Source organism: Nannobrachium achirus (genome assembly GCF_963921795.1).
Source record: "Nannobrachium achirus genome assembly, chromosome: 11".
NCBI classification, from domain to species: Eukaryota; Metazoa; Chordata; class Actinopteri; order Myctophiformes; family Myctophidae; genus Nannobrachium; species Nannobrachium achirus.
In genome coordinates this window covers 32,270,804-32,286,575 of record NC_137820.1, presented here as the reverse complement: position 1 = coordinate 32,286,575, position 15,772 = coordinate 32,270,804, and the positions used below count along the sequence as shown (strand labels likewise).

Genomic DNA, 15,772 nt, shown 5'->3' with positions numbered 1-15,772 from the left:
TTCTTAATGTCCATGCATTACCTTGCTCTGTGCTAGATTGTGTTTTCGTATCCACCTCTTTCCGCGGGAATTTACTGGAGATTTTTTTGCACCACACTTCCGGTTAACAGCAGACATAAAAGCTCACGTCGCATCGCAGATGCAACCATTGTGAGCTTGTAAATCACACTCGGCTGCAGCGCCGGAAGCTCTGTGCAACTTCTGCGCAATACATGATGGTATGTTGGAAAGTTGTGGATAGAGAAGAGGCTATAATTTGATCAAAAGGTCAGCCAGGGTGGAAATGGAGAGGGGGGGGGGGTTCAAGATGGGGTTATTATATAATTATTTTATTATAAAATTGTTCCTCAAATTAGTATGGCCATTCAAGTGTGTTCTCCTTTGTGCACATGGATGCTTCAAGCATTACCATCAACAAAAGCGTTGTATCTTTCACAACCAATACTCTCTCTCTCTCTCTCTCTCTCTCTCTCTCTCTCTCTCTCTCTGTTGTTCCTACATATGAGAGAAAACAGTTGAGAGTGAACTGAGGCTGATCCCCATGACCCCATCTGCTTCCGCCAGCTCCACATTTGTTGCATTCAACGCATCTCTTCAGTTCAACATCTCTTACTCATATTTCTGCTTTTTATCTTTCTCTTGCCTAACACACCTCACAGCTCACTCTCATGCCTGTGTCTACACTCCCCTGTCCCTCCCTTTGAAGTCTTCTGGCTCTTTTATTTTGTTGAACTGGAATATGAATAGACTTAAAAAGTGAAGGTTTAGATAGTGAATAGTATTCACTGAATACTGGATGGATGACTCGGACTGTTTTCAGATCAAGAGGAAGTAAACAACTTGAGAACTTTGAGAACAAGAGCACAAAGGTACACTTGAGTTCTCTCAAAGAGAGAGTTTAAGTTAGACATTTAGTTTTCCAGCAGCAAACCACTACAGGCTTCAACACTGACTAAAGCCCCAAAATAAGCAGTGTGGGCTGAAGAACAGTTCTTCTGCAAAACATCAGACAAATCCCTTAAAGGGTGTGTTGAAGGATTTCTGTGTTTGCAAGTAGACTAGTACTGATCATCACTATTGATCATGAGCAGCAAGACAGATTGACCCTTCACTAAGCCTCTCCCCAACCCGACCTTGTCCAATATTCAGTTTTCGTGTACTGCACGGTAAGCTACATACAGTAGCAGCAGTTCATAAACAGACCAACAAATGAATTAATATATGGTCAGGGTACTAAACGTGCAAAATCCGAAACAAGCCAGCCAAGAAGCCGACAACACATCAGCATCAGATCCCTGCAGATTTGTACATTTCGTCGTTGTCGGGTGGAAACCTCATATCTCCAATTTTCAAATGTGTACGTTCTTTCGCAAAGTAAAGCCCTGCTTCATCATACAAGGCCGTCGCACAAAAGTAGTGAAAACAGCAGATCGGCTGTTTTCACTAGTTTGAATATAAAAAATAATAATAATAATGCAAAACGAACGGTTTTGGACATACAAGGTTTTCACCCGACAACAACGATTTGTTTGTTTCATATGATTTGCACCTTTGTTGGGAGTACGATGAATAGTATTATTGCCATCACCTGGGCGGGTGAGTCATGTAATTTAAGCCGTTAAGCTGTGTATGTGTTCAACAACACAGCCATGCAGCTTTGCAGTCTAAGTGCAGATTTCAGCTTGGGAAAAGGGGTGGAAAAATGCACCCTCCACTTGTTTTCTGGGTATTTAGAATTTGTTGCTGGTTCTTATAGTCACTGTCGCGTTATCTTGGTATTCCGATTCTTGCTATTATGTTGCAAACTGTGTGTGAGCGTCTGAGCGAGTGAAATAACATTGACAACACATTGACAGCTCTGACAGCTGATGAAAGCTTGCCCTGGCAAGCAGCGAGTTTAGCAACGGTTGCTAAGCTAGCATTGGACAATCGCTTTTGGGAAGGGGCTTAGCGAAGGGTCAATTGTGTTGTGTCAAACTGATTTGACCTCACGTCCGTGTAGGCCAGACAGACACACACACAGACTAGGACAACACTCCAAATTGATATTTAATTGCCACACATGGCAATTAAAAAGTCAATTTGCAGTGCTGTCCTAGGCTTTCTTTTTCATTATGAATCCAAAGGCAACATGCTGTTCAGAATGAAGCTAAGACAGCAGGCCAGATGGTGGGACATATAAAGGGTGAGCACAGTTCCCTTGTTGAGAAATACTTTCCTCAGATTTTGGGAAGTATTTACCCAATTTTATTTCCTATTTTGTTATCTAAATAGGGATGCCAGAGCTAAAGTGGTTAAATGAATACTGCTGGATGTTTCTGTGTAGTGTGAGTGGGTCATGTTACAGCCCCAACCCCTTATATCAAACTCACGTTACAGCGCACAGATCCAGCACCGTGACAGAGGTGTGAAGACACAAGGCGATATGGAGACATTTCTGGAAATGAAGAATCACAATATCCTGGCAGGCAAACCTTCTCTTTGGTAGATATCTTTCAGGCTAGTTCACCACAACAGAAACAGCTTGAAAGTGAGTCAACGTGAAGTGAACGTTCATTAGTAAAACTCATTACTCACAAGATGGATCATAATGTATGTTTTTAACCTGTTAAAACATTACAGATGGGGAGCTTGTGCTCTCAATTTCTCTTCTAGTGATCTCAATGTGTCTGTCTCTCAAAAGACAAACAGAACTTCAATGCTCCCTCAACCAAATGCACTGTACCTGACGCTCTGTATCTGCTGTGTATCTGGGTCTGTGGCGCTGAGTGAAGCCACAAGGCTTCCCACAGGGATGTTCTCCATTCGGGTGACCGACAAAGGTTCCGGGAAGAAAACGGGTCCCTCGTTGATGTCCAGGACCCTTATGTGGACGGTGGCAGTGGAGCTGAGGTCATAGTCCACGTCTGGAACCAGAGGATCCTCGTTCTGCACCTTGATCAGCAGCGTGTGCAACTCTGTGGCCTCAAAATTCAGAGGCTTGAACAGAGGATGGAAGTATGGCACGGGATGGAACAGGAAGGGGTTGGAGGAGAAAAGTCAGGAAAGGTGGCAGAGATATATGATGGAAGGAGGTTGAGAATGAGATGAGAACAGGGAGAGCGGAGAAGATTAATGACATGTGGAGGGGATGCAGCACAATAGTACCTCACAGTTAACGTATTGTGAAACACATATTATCGGCTAGACACATAAATCACACACCCTCCTGAGTGTGACATTGACATAGATCCCCTTTCTCATTATGATGGTTTTCCATCCTACCCAGGAAGTAAACTAAATTCACATGTCTATACCTGTCCCCGTTATCTAGAATAACATGATACCAGGTGAAAGCAGTTATGTAAGCGACTGTATAAAAACAGCTGTGCAAGGGGGTCTATAAGGACTGGAGTTAACCACTGCATTGTATCATTCATACTCTATTTTTTCTATTGTAATATTCTACCTTGACGACAGACAGCATGCCCTCATTGTCATCTGGGTTGGTGTGGATCTGAAAGCTCTGGGTGGAGTCTCCGCTGATGATGGAGTAGATGGCTCTCCATGCTCCTGTGGCTGGGTCGTCCCTGTCGTCTACCGTCAGGTTGACCACTACGCCTGTCCAACCCTCTTCCACGTAGGCCTCAAACTGGGATGGGATCAGACATACTGTATATCAGGGGTCTTCAACGTTTTCAGGCCAAGGACCCCTTAGTTGAGAGAGAGATGAAGCAGGGACCCCCACAACTTTATCATAGATACCATATAGTTTCATTGTTTGACAGCACGATTATCAGTGTATTTTGGATTCATATCAATTTGTGTTTTCAGTTATTTAACCACTTGAACTGTCAATACATAATAAACTTGACCTTTCACTCTGTACTGTCTGCTTTTTCCCCTCTACACCAAAGCTCTTTGCCAAAAATAGCCGATCTACAAGCTCACAACGCCTCGCACTGCGAGGCGTTGTGAGCTTGTAGATCTGCTATTTTTGGCGAAACTTCTCAGAATATGGACGCTAGGGTTCAAGTGGTTAATATAAAAAAGGATAAAAAAAAGTTTCTATCACACAAAGATTTGGAGGACCCCCTGTTGTAACCCTGAGGACCCCCTAGGGGTCCCGGACCCCCTGTTGAAGACCCCTGCTGTATATGAATGCAAAGTTGAAAAGAAACAACCAACGCATAGGGAATTTGCCTATAAGCTTTTGAGAATAGAAAATCATGAGACGCCAGTAAATCCTGTATAAGTTGATAATATGACTACACTTGGGCTTGGTAGTTACAATTCATCAGGAGCAACATCCATCTTCTACCCTGGGGGGGCAAACCTATAAAACCTTACAGATGACAGAAGTACCATGGGATTAAATTAAATTTCTCAGTCTCATAAAAATGTGATTAGTAATAATAGGTTTTTATTAAGAACCTTGCTTGCAAAGTTGTTTTGATCACTTTGTTGTCCCCAAATCCCCTGAAGAAGAAACCACCCTTTGGAAATAAGTTAGCCTAATTATAATAAAAAAAAACTTTTGAAATACTGTTATTACTGTATATTGAATCATCCATCCTGAGAAAATATCTTGTGGAAGTGAAAAGAAACAGAGGATTGGGGGGAATGGGTTTGTCAATTGGTGCTATTTTATTTCTTATTCTTCTAAATTCTTAGCAGCCTATTGTGAACTTAATTTTGTCTGCACTGTATGTGGCGTGAATTACTGTCTGATCACTGCACATGTTACTAGTACACAACATTCATTTGCTCTGATGGCAGCATGTACCCCGGTACAAATGACGTAGCTCATCTCAAGGTTTTCAAATAATTGTAGTGGAGTAAATGTAAAATATGTTCCTCTGAGATGTAGTGGAGTAGAAGTATTGAAAATTGGAAATACTCCAGTAAAGTAAAAGAAATACCTCAAAATTGTACTTAAGTACAGCACTTGAGAAAACTTACTTAGTAACTAATTAGTTTATAGTAGTTACTGTCCTGCTATTGTAGTTAACAACTTCAATATTCGTGTATACAATTTCATGTTGCTGCAGCAAAAGACGAGAACTCAGTCTTCATCTATTGGAGCTCACTATGATGAAAATGATCAACAACAATATTTAAGTCTTTTTAGTTCTGCCTGGCTTTTAGACTGTAGCAGGTGGCTCAGCGTTGTGGCGCATTCCTGATCGGGAACGCGTCTCCATGTTCATCTGCAGCGAGCGGAGGTGGAGTCAAAGACGGGAGAATGGCTCACATTGTGTCTACATGCCACTTGTTGTGAGCTTGTAGATCAAGATTGTAGATCAAGCACCAGCTGGCAGCAGGTGTGCCGCCGCTCGCGGTGCGAGGCGTTGTGTGCTTGTAGATCGGCTGTTTTCACTAGTTTAAATCATTTTTAAAATGATAAATACAAAACAAACGGTTTTGAACATACAAGGTTTCCACTTGACAACAACGAAATATAACTCATGCAATAGACTGTATGTCAAATCCCGCCCCATTTTGCTCTTGTTACTAGGTAGAACAAATTTACCAGGGCAGATTCTTTGATAGTGGAAGTGGATGGGGGAAAAAGATTTTTCATAGCCTCATTATTGCTATTTTAAGTACCAAAGGAAAAACATCTAGGTGATATTAATAAAAAGGGAAGACAAAGGTACAGTAGTTACATTGCAAAACAGGGGGTTTCCCCCGAAAATATATGTTTTAATTTGTTTAATCCCAGTGGGACAGAATCACCATGGCAGATTCTTTTATAGTGGAAGTGGATGGGGGGAAAAGATTTTTCATAGCCTCATTATTGCTATTTAAAGTACCAAAAGAGAAACATCTACTTGATATTAATAAAAAGGGAAGACCAAAGTACAGTAGTTACATTGCAAAACAGGGGTTTGCCCCCAAAAACACATGTTTTAATTAGTTTAATCCTCTGAAAAAATCGGAGGAGAGTTACAGAGAGAGAAAGCGCAGTGCATCTTGGGTAGGAATTCTGTCAGCCAGCCTATAAATCCACTGCAAAATAGGCTGGCTGTCGTAATTCTGCCCATTTAAAATATATGTACCCAATCGAAACTCTTAGTTACATTGATATTGTTCATGTGAACTAGCTTATTCATTATAATGAGCGAAATCGATATCACCTCGCGGGGCCGTACTGCACGCTCGCCGTGTTCCGCAGTGCGCACCGTGCTGAAAGACTAAAGCAACATTCTCCCACTGCACAACTCCACCCCCGATAGCAAAAAGTGAATGATTTTTTCTGGTTGGCCAGTCAGGGAGTCTCAGGGACCAATCAGAAGGCTGGCAAACGGTCTATTGGCCCACTGGCTTGTCACTTGTCATGATCTGAAATGGCAAATCTTTGAGCAGCAGCAGCAGCGTTATAGAAAGATCTCTCTCTCTCTATGGTGTGCAAATGAGGGCCTCTCCAACTCTTTTTCCCGGGCTGAATCAGGGGCCCAGCATGTCCCTGGACAGACCCACCCACTTCTAGATGAACTTGGTCTATACAGAACCACGCCGGTAAGGTTGTAATTTCTCACCAGTGGGTGTGTGAACTCGGGGGCGTGGTCATTCTTGTCTGTGATGGTGATGGTGGCCGTAGCTGTTCCTGTGAGGCCCACCTCACTTCCTGCCATGTCCTTGGCAACTATTTCCAGCTCATATGTTGTAGTGGGAAGAGTCTGGAGGACCAGAGAGAAATACACAAACAAAGAGGAAATTAATACAATACAAAATAATACACATCACATAGAAGTGTCATTCTGACAAGGGTTCAGGAGATGAAGGAACCAAGAGAAAGGCGTTAGGGGTACCAGTCAATGGCTTGACTGGTGGTGCCCCTTCCACAACAGACCATCCACAACAGACCATTAGTGGTCTGACTCTGAGCCTGAACATGGAAAGTAAAAGAGAGAAAAGTTACGGCGATGGCATCCTCTCTAAAGGTATGACGTTCAAAGATGATGGTATCAAAGTACTACGCTCAGTTCATCCGCTTTGAAGAATCCTGAATCCTGACTGAAGCTGTTTTGCTTTCCTTAAACGTCTTCCTCAGTGCTTCTGATCAAGGCTTCTGGGTCTTGTCTATTTACTGGCAGAATGTTTATTATTCTTTATTTGAAAGTGTAGCCTTTGCCATGCCTAAAAAAAACAATAAGAAAAAAAAAACACAGCTGGTGTTGCCGCGCTCACATACATGTAGAGAAACAAATCCATACAAACACACAGGGTCGAATGTGGGAGCGGAAGGCACCGGTCCACCACAACTGGCACGAATCGAACATAGAAGATCTACAAGCCCACAACGTGTCGAGGCAGAGATGCGTTGTGGTCTTGTATCAGCGGTTAAATGTCTGGGTGGGACTCCTGGGCCACAGTAGCCTGTGATTGGGCTACTAGGCCAGTATTCAGATGATAGAGAAGCCAGTGGGCCAATCATGTGACGTCTCTCTGCTCTGTGGGCCAGTGCTACAGAAGGATTGGCCCTCTCCAATTAGTGGCACCCCAGCCCAAAATTACTGTAACTATCCTAAAATGGTAGTAAAATAAAATGTATTTATTTATATGCCAGATGCCAGTGCCAGATGCCCAGTCCACCCCTGGCAGGCACCGCTAAAAAAGTAGAAAAAGTGAAACTCGATTAGACACTGGCTGTGGAAGTTAAATGAACCTGTTAAAGAGCTTAATACAAAGTAAGCCAAGCCAACCATAACACTTAGTGTTGAGAACACAAATAATAAGATTGAACTTTCATTTTCAATCCATCTGCTAAGTGCTACACAGAGAGTAATTCCTGATACATTACAAAACTGTACCTGAGGTGACAGTGGTGCAGATGTACAATCATTTTCCTGACATCATCTTTGTTTACCAGTGCACTGTACTTCCAGCAAACAATAACACTAAATCCACCTGGTATAATGTCAGGCACGCCGCCAAAGCTCAAGAGTAGCACACTACTATCCCAGAGTGAAACAGTGTACATGAGACAGCAGTAAATACTGTATATGTAGATAATATGACTACACTTGGGCTTGGTAGTTACAATTCATCAGGAGAAACATCCATCTTCTACCCTGGGGGCTGGGGCAAACCTATAAAACCTTCCAGACGCCAGAACTACAGTAACATGGGATTATAGCTCTTCATTTGTCAGTCTCATAAAAAAAATTGATTAACAATAGTTTTTATTATTATTTCCCTTGCTGCAAAGTTGTTTTGATCACTCTGTTGTCCCCAATCGCCGGAGGAAGAAACCACCCTTTAATAAATACTGAGAAATAGAAAGATGAAAGAGTAGAGTTAGTCTAATTAAAAATAACTTTTGAGATAGTGTTATTACTGTATACTTAAATGAACCTGTTAGCTTAATACAAAGTTAAGCCAACCATACTACACTTAGAGCTGAGAGCACAAATAACAAGATTGCACTTTCATTTTCAATCCATCTGCTAAAGTGCTACACACACAGAGAGCAATTCCCGATACATTACAACATTGTACCTGAGGTGACAGTGGTGCACTGTCTAATAATGATTTTCCTGACCACATTTTTGTTTACCAGCAACGGTACTCCCACCAAACAATAACACTGTTGAAATATGGTATAACTCTAAGATACAGCATTCGTAATGATCACAATAGAGCAGGGGTCAGCTGCCATGTTTCTATTTTCTAGATAGTCAGTGTGCCATGTCAACATACATTTTAATGAAATACAAACATTCTGACATATTTTGATTGGCAGGACATTCTTATAATGATCATTAGACTCAGAGCAATAATACGACTCCCTCCCCAGTCAATGTTCAGAATTTTATTGAATGTAGAATTATGTGCAGGATGTAATTTGCTGTAAATTAGGTGACTTCATTCAATTGACCATGGTTAAAAAAAAAAGGATTAAAAAAAAAAATCTTCTGCAAGGGGGCCAGTGATCAACCTCCCCTGTGCCAATGTTGGCACCCATGCCTAAGGTTGCCTACCCCTGCTATAGAGCAATAATCATGTTACAATAACTCATGCTTTAATAGAAATTATGCTAACTAATATGTGGTAAAGCTAACATTTATCGCTCCTCTGCAGGGCTCCTCTCACCACTGGAGCTGTTAATTGTCACATGTTTAATAAACTGCATCCATCTGTTTTACAGCATCCATGCTCCCAGTGGTGGACAAAGTACTCAATCCCAGGTACTGGAGTCAAAGTATAGATGCTCCTGGTCAAATATTACTCATTATACGTGCTTTAAAAAAACGCAATTCAGAAATACAAATTACAAGGGAATTGCCGTATTGAAACTTTGACCCCAAAAAATAATTGTATTTAATGTAGTGAAAATACAGCAGGCGATCCATGCATTGTGAGCTTGTAGATAAGCTATTCTAACTATTTGAAATAGGGCCCAACAAGTGCTCAAAAGTTAAGTGATTGTCTTCTACTTAAGAAGTCACATATAGCGCCCTATTTTCCGTCCTGCACTATCCCTTGGCTGTACCCGCCACCTCCTGATCCGACGCTATACCAAGAGGAGCAAACAGCCACTCTATTTCCTCAGTCACTGTGGTGCCTCTATGAATAAAAGTAATGTTTTTTTTCTCCTGTGGTTCTGCTACTATAAGTTTGGTGCATGTTCAACACCATGCAGAGTATTCTGTAAGCACAAAACAGAGCTCATGATGAAGAGGCTTCATCGTACAAGACTGTCGCACAAAACGAGTGAAAATAGCTGAAGCACACAATGCCCACAAGGCGTTGTGTGCTTGTAGATTTTAAATCTTGTAGATTGTGCTTGTAGATTTTAAATAATTTTTAAAATGATAATACAGAACGAACGTTTTTGGACATAATACAACGTTTCCACCCGACAACAACGGTTTCAACATGAAATGGACTCAACCACTCTTTTGAACCCTTCGTCCGCTCAGGAAATCAAGGTGTCCTTGGTAAACGGTGTCCTTTTCAAGCAGCTCTCCCACAGGAGCACACACAGGGAGAGAGAGACACTGAACAGGTGTTTCTGTCAAGAGTTTGTCACAAACAGTGTCTGACAGACGTGTCACTCACCAGCAGCTCCTGATTTATCAAAGCACTCTGCAGGCAGATGCTGATCTACGCACGCACGCACGCACGCACGCACGCACGCACGCACGCACGCACGCACGCGCGCACACACACACACACACACACTAGGGCATTAACGACTTGTGATTTTTGCAAGTCGACTCGACTCAGTAAACAGTTGAGTTGAAGTCGACTTTATCGTTTGATGACGTCATCACATCACACACGACCCCCCCAATTATTTTGGGGGGGTCCCCAGATGATTAACTTAATGTGAAACATTGTTTTCTCACTCAACTGTAAACAAACCAACATAAAGTTTAAGTGTATAGACGGTATCTGCACATTTCTAAGTGTATAGAGGGTATCTGCACATTTCTAAAGTGCCAATTTAAGGACTTTTTAATACCTCTAAAATGACAAACTATTGTTGGATTGATTGTTTGCACTGAATACAAAAAAAGAAAAAGAAAAAAACGTTTTTTCAACTTCGACTTTCAACTTTCTCTGGTGGGAGTCGACTTGTGTAATGACGGCGACTGAGTCGACTTGTCAACTTTTTCGTTAATGCCCTAACACACACACAAAAACGTCTGATTTATACTTATTTGCCCCGAAATAGCAGATATAAATAATGCTCACAACACCTTGCACTGTGATGTAGATCTGCTATTTTCAGCAGTGGTGTAAAGTAACTAAGTACATGTCCTCAAGTACTGTACTTAAATACATATTTTAGGTATTATTTTACATTCTTCAGAATTTACTTTTACTTCTACCCCAATACATCTCTAGATCTGCTATTTTCAAAAGATTATTTCAATATTTTGAATGTTCTGCACAATGAGTAATTTTTTTTATTGATACTTTAAGTACATTTCTATGCCAATACTTTTGTACTTTTACACAAGTACATTTTGAACACCAGACTTTAAAAAAAGATTTGAGTACTTATTATCACCACTGTCGCGCTGCAACGCGTTGTGAGCTTGGAGGTTAGCTATTTTCTGTACTTGATGCCACACTAATCTAAGCATAATCAAGTCAATACTGGAGATGTGGCGTACGGCATGAATTTCTACACAGAGAGGGCAATTCTTTCAACATAAGATGCATTCAAGTTCAGGAGAGTTTGGACAAGGCAATTAATTCTCTTGAATGCTGCCTTCAGGTATGGCATGGAAAGAAGGTATTTGCATTTCTTTCACCATAGTAAAAACTGCATTCATGGTCTGGAGAGGGCACTTTTTACAGACGGGTAAAAGGGCAGGGGCTCAAGCCCCCTTTGATGTCTATGTGTGCACGTGCCTGCTGCAGGATCCCAGAGGATCAGGGCTGTGGGACTCCTGCAGTCTCGGCGGTGTCTGAAACAGGTTGAACTTGGCCTCCTCTCTTGCACGACATCTTAATGAGTCTCAACTCCTATCTACACTCCCTGACTGTTCACGCTCACTCTGGGCTGTGGTGTTATGTCCATGAGGAATAGTTTTCAAGTCACTGAGGGGGTCAGTTGCCTGCATTTTGTTGGCTTCGGAATAACAGGATTAAATAGGGATAAGGAAAAGTAACAAGGATTCTGTCTAACGTACTGTTTATGTAGAGCAAGCAAAACAGCAATGTAAGAAAGTATGCCCCAGATCATTGAACATAAAGGTATGGATGATGCAGATGCACTCCCATATCGTCGTTGTCGGGTGGAAACCTTGTATGTCCAAAACCGTTTGTTTTGTATTTATCATTTTTAAAATGATTAAAATTAGTGAAAACAGCCGATCTACAAGCACACAACGCCTCGCACCGTGAGGCGTTGTGTGCTTGTAGATCAGCTGTTTTCACAACTTTTGTGCGATGGCCATATGATGAAGCAGGGCTTTACTTTGCGAAAAGTTTTACAAATGGAGATACAAGGTTTCTGCCCAACAGCGACGATATTTCAACATCATTTCACATCATGAAATATTGTGTTTTTTATATTTTTCCATATATAAATATGTATTAATCAAATTAATTGGTTGTTGGATAAATCATTATTCTTTTGTTGGGTAAAGTATCAACTAAATGATACAAATTAAAAACAAAGATGTAATTTGAGCGGGAAATAAGTGTGAAAATCCTGGATTTCTCTGACCTTTAATTTACACAGACAAAACGTACTGTGGACGTTTGCTTTAATTTGAGTCATAAAACATGCCTGAGCACCAGTCTCCTCTCCCAACCACACACTGCTTGTCAACGGCATGAAGAAATGCTTCCTGCACCCACTGTGTACCTCGTCAGACATTATGATTAATCACCTTGACGATCTTTAATTACATTGAGGCCCTTATCGGGACCACAGCAGCCATCGCAAATGATCCATTTCTGTCATCAACGAACGCACTGCGAGCGTTCACTCACTGGAGCGAGACAGGAGGAAGAGACTGAAGAAAGGGTTCCAACCAGCCACATCGACACCTTCCATGGTATTACCAGTAACACTCCCTAATCGGGAGATAAGCGACCGTAGGTCACTGATCTCCACAAATAGGGCAAAAATGTGTTTTGCCAAAATCTTCCTGATCCATGTTGATGACATGAGTGTAGACATACTGTGTAGTGATTTTCGTGATTTCAGGGCAAAATCTGTAGGAGCAGTGTCCAAAAATGTGTTTTAAAAAATCGGCCTGGAGGTGGCGCTATATGGGAGAGATTCATGTTGATGGGATGAGTGTAGACATACTGTGTACCGATTTGCGTGATTTTAGGGCAAAAATTGTAGGAGCAGTGTGCAAAAATGTGTTTTGCAAGAATCGGCCTCATGGTGGCGCTAGAAGAGGGCCATGTGAGAAATGAGGGGTGGGGTCTCCGCGCCGGCAAGGCGGACGAATAGGTACCGGCCCCGGCTCTCCCGGTCGCTCCTAGCCGGAGTTACGGCATTTTATGTGAGCTGCAGTGTAGGGGGTCCTCCACTGGGGGCGCCACCACTTTTGCATCCGTTCTGGAGCACCAGGAGTGGGTGGTCCCCGGGAATTCCCCGTGAGCAGGCCCGTTGGGGTGGTCATTTGGTCATGTTTGCACATTTGGTCATGTTTTACATCTGGGGGTCCCCCAGGGACCTGGGGGTCCCTAGAGCTCCGGGGGTCCTTGGAGGTTGTAGTTTGGCAGGCGAGGAACGTGTGTGCAAAATGTGGCATGGATCGGGGCAACCGTTGCGGAGATATGAGCAGGGCAAGAGTGTGACGTGTGAGGTGTGACAGACAGACTGACGGACTGACGGACTCACAGTTTGTGCAGGTTTTGATAGTAAGTGCGACCTACGGTCGCAATTACATTGCAGCAGAGTTGGGATCCGTTACTCAAAAAAGTAGTGCACTACATATTACATATTACCTTTGAAAAAAGTAGTGCCTTACACTACTTCATTACTCCCTGGAGAAAGTAACTAGTTACACTACTCGTTACACTACTTTTGCGTTACTCCATAAAAAAGCCTGAGATGCATTGCCAACATATATTAGATGTATTAAATATTTATTATATATTATTATAATATCTAATACAATACAGTTATGTTGTTCAATGAAGTGAGCAGGGCTCACTGGTGGTCATTTGAATGAGTCTAATAATAATAATATGGGTAATAATAAGAAGTTATAATAATTAATAAAAATTATAATAATTAAATTATTTCTGAGCCCCTGTGGCCTTGTTGTAATTTAGCTCACACATGAGTTTATTCATTTATTTATGGACATACAAGGTTTCCACCTGACATTATATAGCCTATAGGTCTGTATCCATATGTCAGTCAGTTTAAGCAGATTTCATTCCATTTGGCTCCTATGAATTTTACAGTCCAGAGGTGGACATGACCTGGCGGAGATTCTCCCCCCACAGAGCGCAGCAGGTCATACTGCCCAGCTAACAATTTTCCCGATATTTCTGACGTGAGAACGTCGTGACGCCGCCTCGCGATCGCCATTAGCGTGTCGTTCGCCAGGCGTGTTACGCTGCGCTGACGTCACGTCCTTGATCAGCGCACGCCAAGCTTTACGCCAAGCGTCCAGACGACGTCACTCCGGCGGAGCCCGGCGTGCGGCGATAGCGTGACACCGTCGTATAGCAACATCATTATGCCCCCCCCCCCAATATTGTGTACCCTCCTCCCCTCCCTTCACCCATACAGTATTTATACAATCAGTTGAGGCACAGACATTAACTTCGTTTTCTTCTTTTTTATTAAAATGTACACAAGCAACAAGCAATCACAATTATGTACAAGGCAGGATGATATATCAGTTGTACTGATGTGAATCTCTTATTTTGTTCATTTGTTTACAAGTGCTTTACAACTACTGCATAGTACTGTCTGTCATTCAATTTTATGAGTTAGAGCAGTGGTCCTCAACCTTTACTGGCCGTGATCCCCAAAATAATCATATTTTAACTGGGGGCCCCCCACCCACGAGCACTAAGAGTTGACATTACATTTTGTATAACACGGTTCTACTGTGAAAACAGCAGATCTACATGCTCACACGCATGTAGATTGGCTATTTTCACAATTCCTGCCTCTAATATTTGACAATTTGGCCCATGTTTAATTTGTCATTTTAGATTAAAAAGTCCTTCAATTGTCACTTTAGAAATGTGCAGATACCTTCTATACAACTGTTGGTTTGTATACTGAGAAAACAATGTTGCAAGTTGAGAACCACTGAGTTAAAGAATATCAATGAAATAAGCCTTACCTTACCTGAGTTTCCTTAGTTGACCTTGTGTCAGTGAACATATCATGAAACTTTAACCTTGCAAAACCTAATAAATACTTCAAGCAACCAATGTATTGCACAAAGGTTGCCATCTTAATATCATTGACAACTGGTGAACATGAACAGAATTTTATCAAAGTATGGGTGAGTTAACAGTGAATTTTGACATCCTAAAGGCTCTGCTATCTATTATTTTGGGAAATGTGAATCATTTAACCTGTATGCTGAAAACAGGAAGGTGTAAACATATACAAGCTCATTACACATGTAACATTTCTATAATAGTTCAAACTGTACTGTGGCAATGAAGAGGTACAAAATATAAAAATGTTATAACCATATGATATCTGATGATATTGTAAAAAGTATTTAGTTTTTCTATACACAGAATGCGAGCATGCTGTCAACCCTAAAAATGAATTATAGTACCATCAGAGCTGAATTCCCAAGAGCTGAAGCAGACCAAATTCCCATTATCAGTTTGTTTCATGAAGAGTATGTAAAATGAATTCAAATGGCAAAGTTAAACTGAGCATCCTTTGGGTAGAGAACTGTGGGAAGTGTGGAGTTCAATGGACTTTGTGTAGGAGTGCACGTGCGCGTGCTTCTTTCGTGTGGCGTCGGAGGTCCAACTCTGTCGCGTGGCCGTGTCTCGGGATGAGGGTGGTCTGAATAGGGGGCATGTGGTTCGGTGTGGTCCATTGCTGGCCAGGGAGCTGGATGCAGGACTTCATGCAGGAAGGTCTTCAACTTGGTGTGGGGACCGGGTCTTCCTGCAGGAGAATGATGAACAGAGAGAGTGTCAATAATTGAATAAATGCATTTCTTTTCCCAAATTACAGTAATCTCCAAGCCTAAAAAAGCTGATCTACAATCTCAAAACGCCTCACGATGTGAAGCATTGTTCTCTGAATACAGAGAAATAGTACACATAGGTAAAATCAAATTAAGTGTCCATATTAACAGTCAGTGCTACA

The 15,772-nt window shown here is 41.9% G+C and overlaps 1 protein-coding gene across 1 annotated transcript in view; it reads right to left on the bottom strand.

Annotated features, from left to right (window-relative positions):
• Positions 1 to 15,772, bottom strand: part of LOC308294289 (cadherin-13-like) — a gene marked incomplete at both ends in the record, with an annotated part of 228,901 nt that overhangs the window by 43,143 nt on the left and 169,986 nt on the right. The window contains 3 exons of the mRNA XM_080737017.1: positions 2,726 to 2,979; positions 3,449 to 3,631; positions 6,522 to 6,662. Of these exons, the coding sequence (XP_080593143.1) occupies positions 2,726 to 2,979; positions 3,449 to 3,631; positions 6,522 to 6,662 (578 nt within the window). The remainder of the gene's footprint in view (positions 1 to 2,725; positions 2,980 to 3,448; positions 3,632 to 6,521; positions 6,663 to 15,772) is intronic.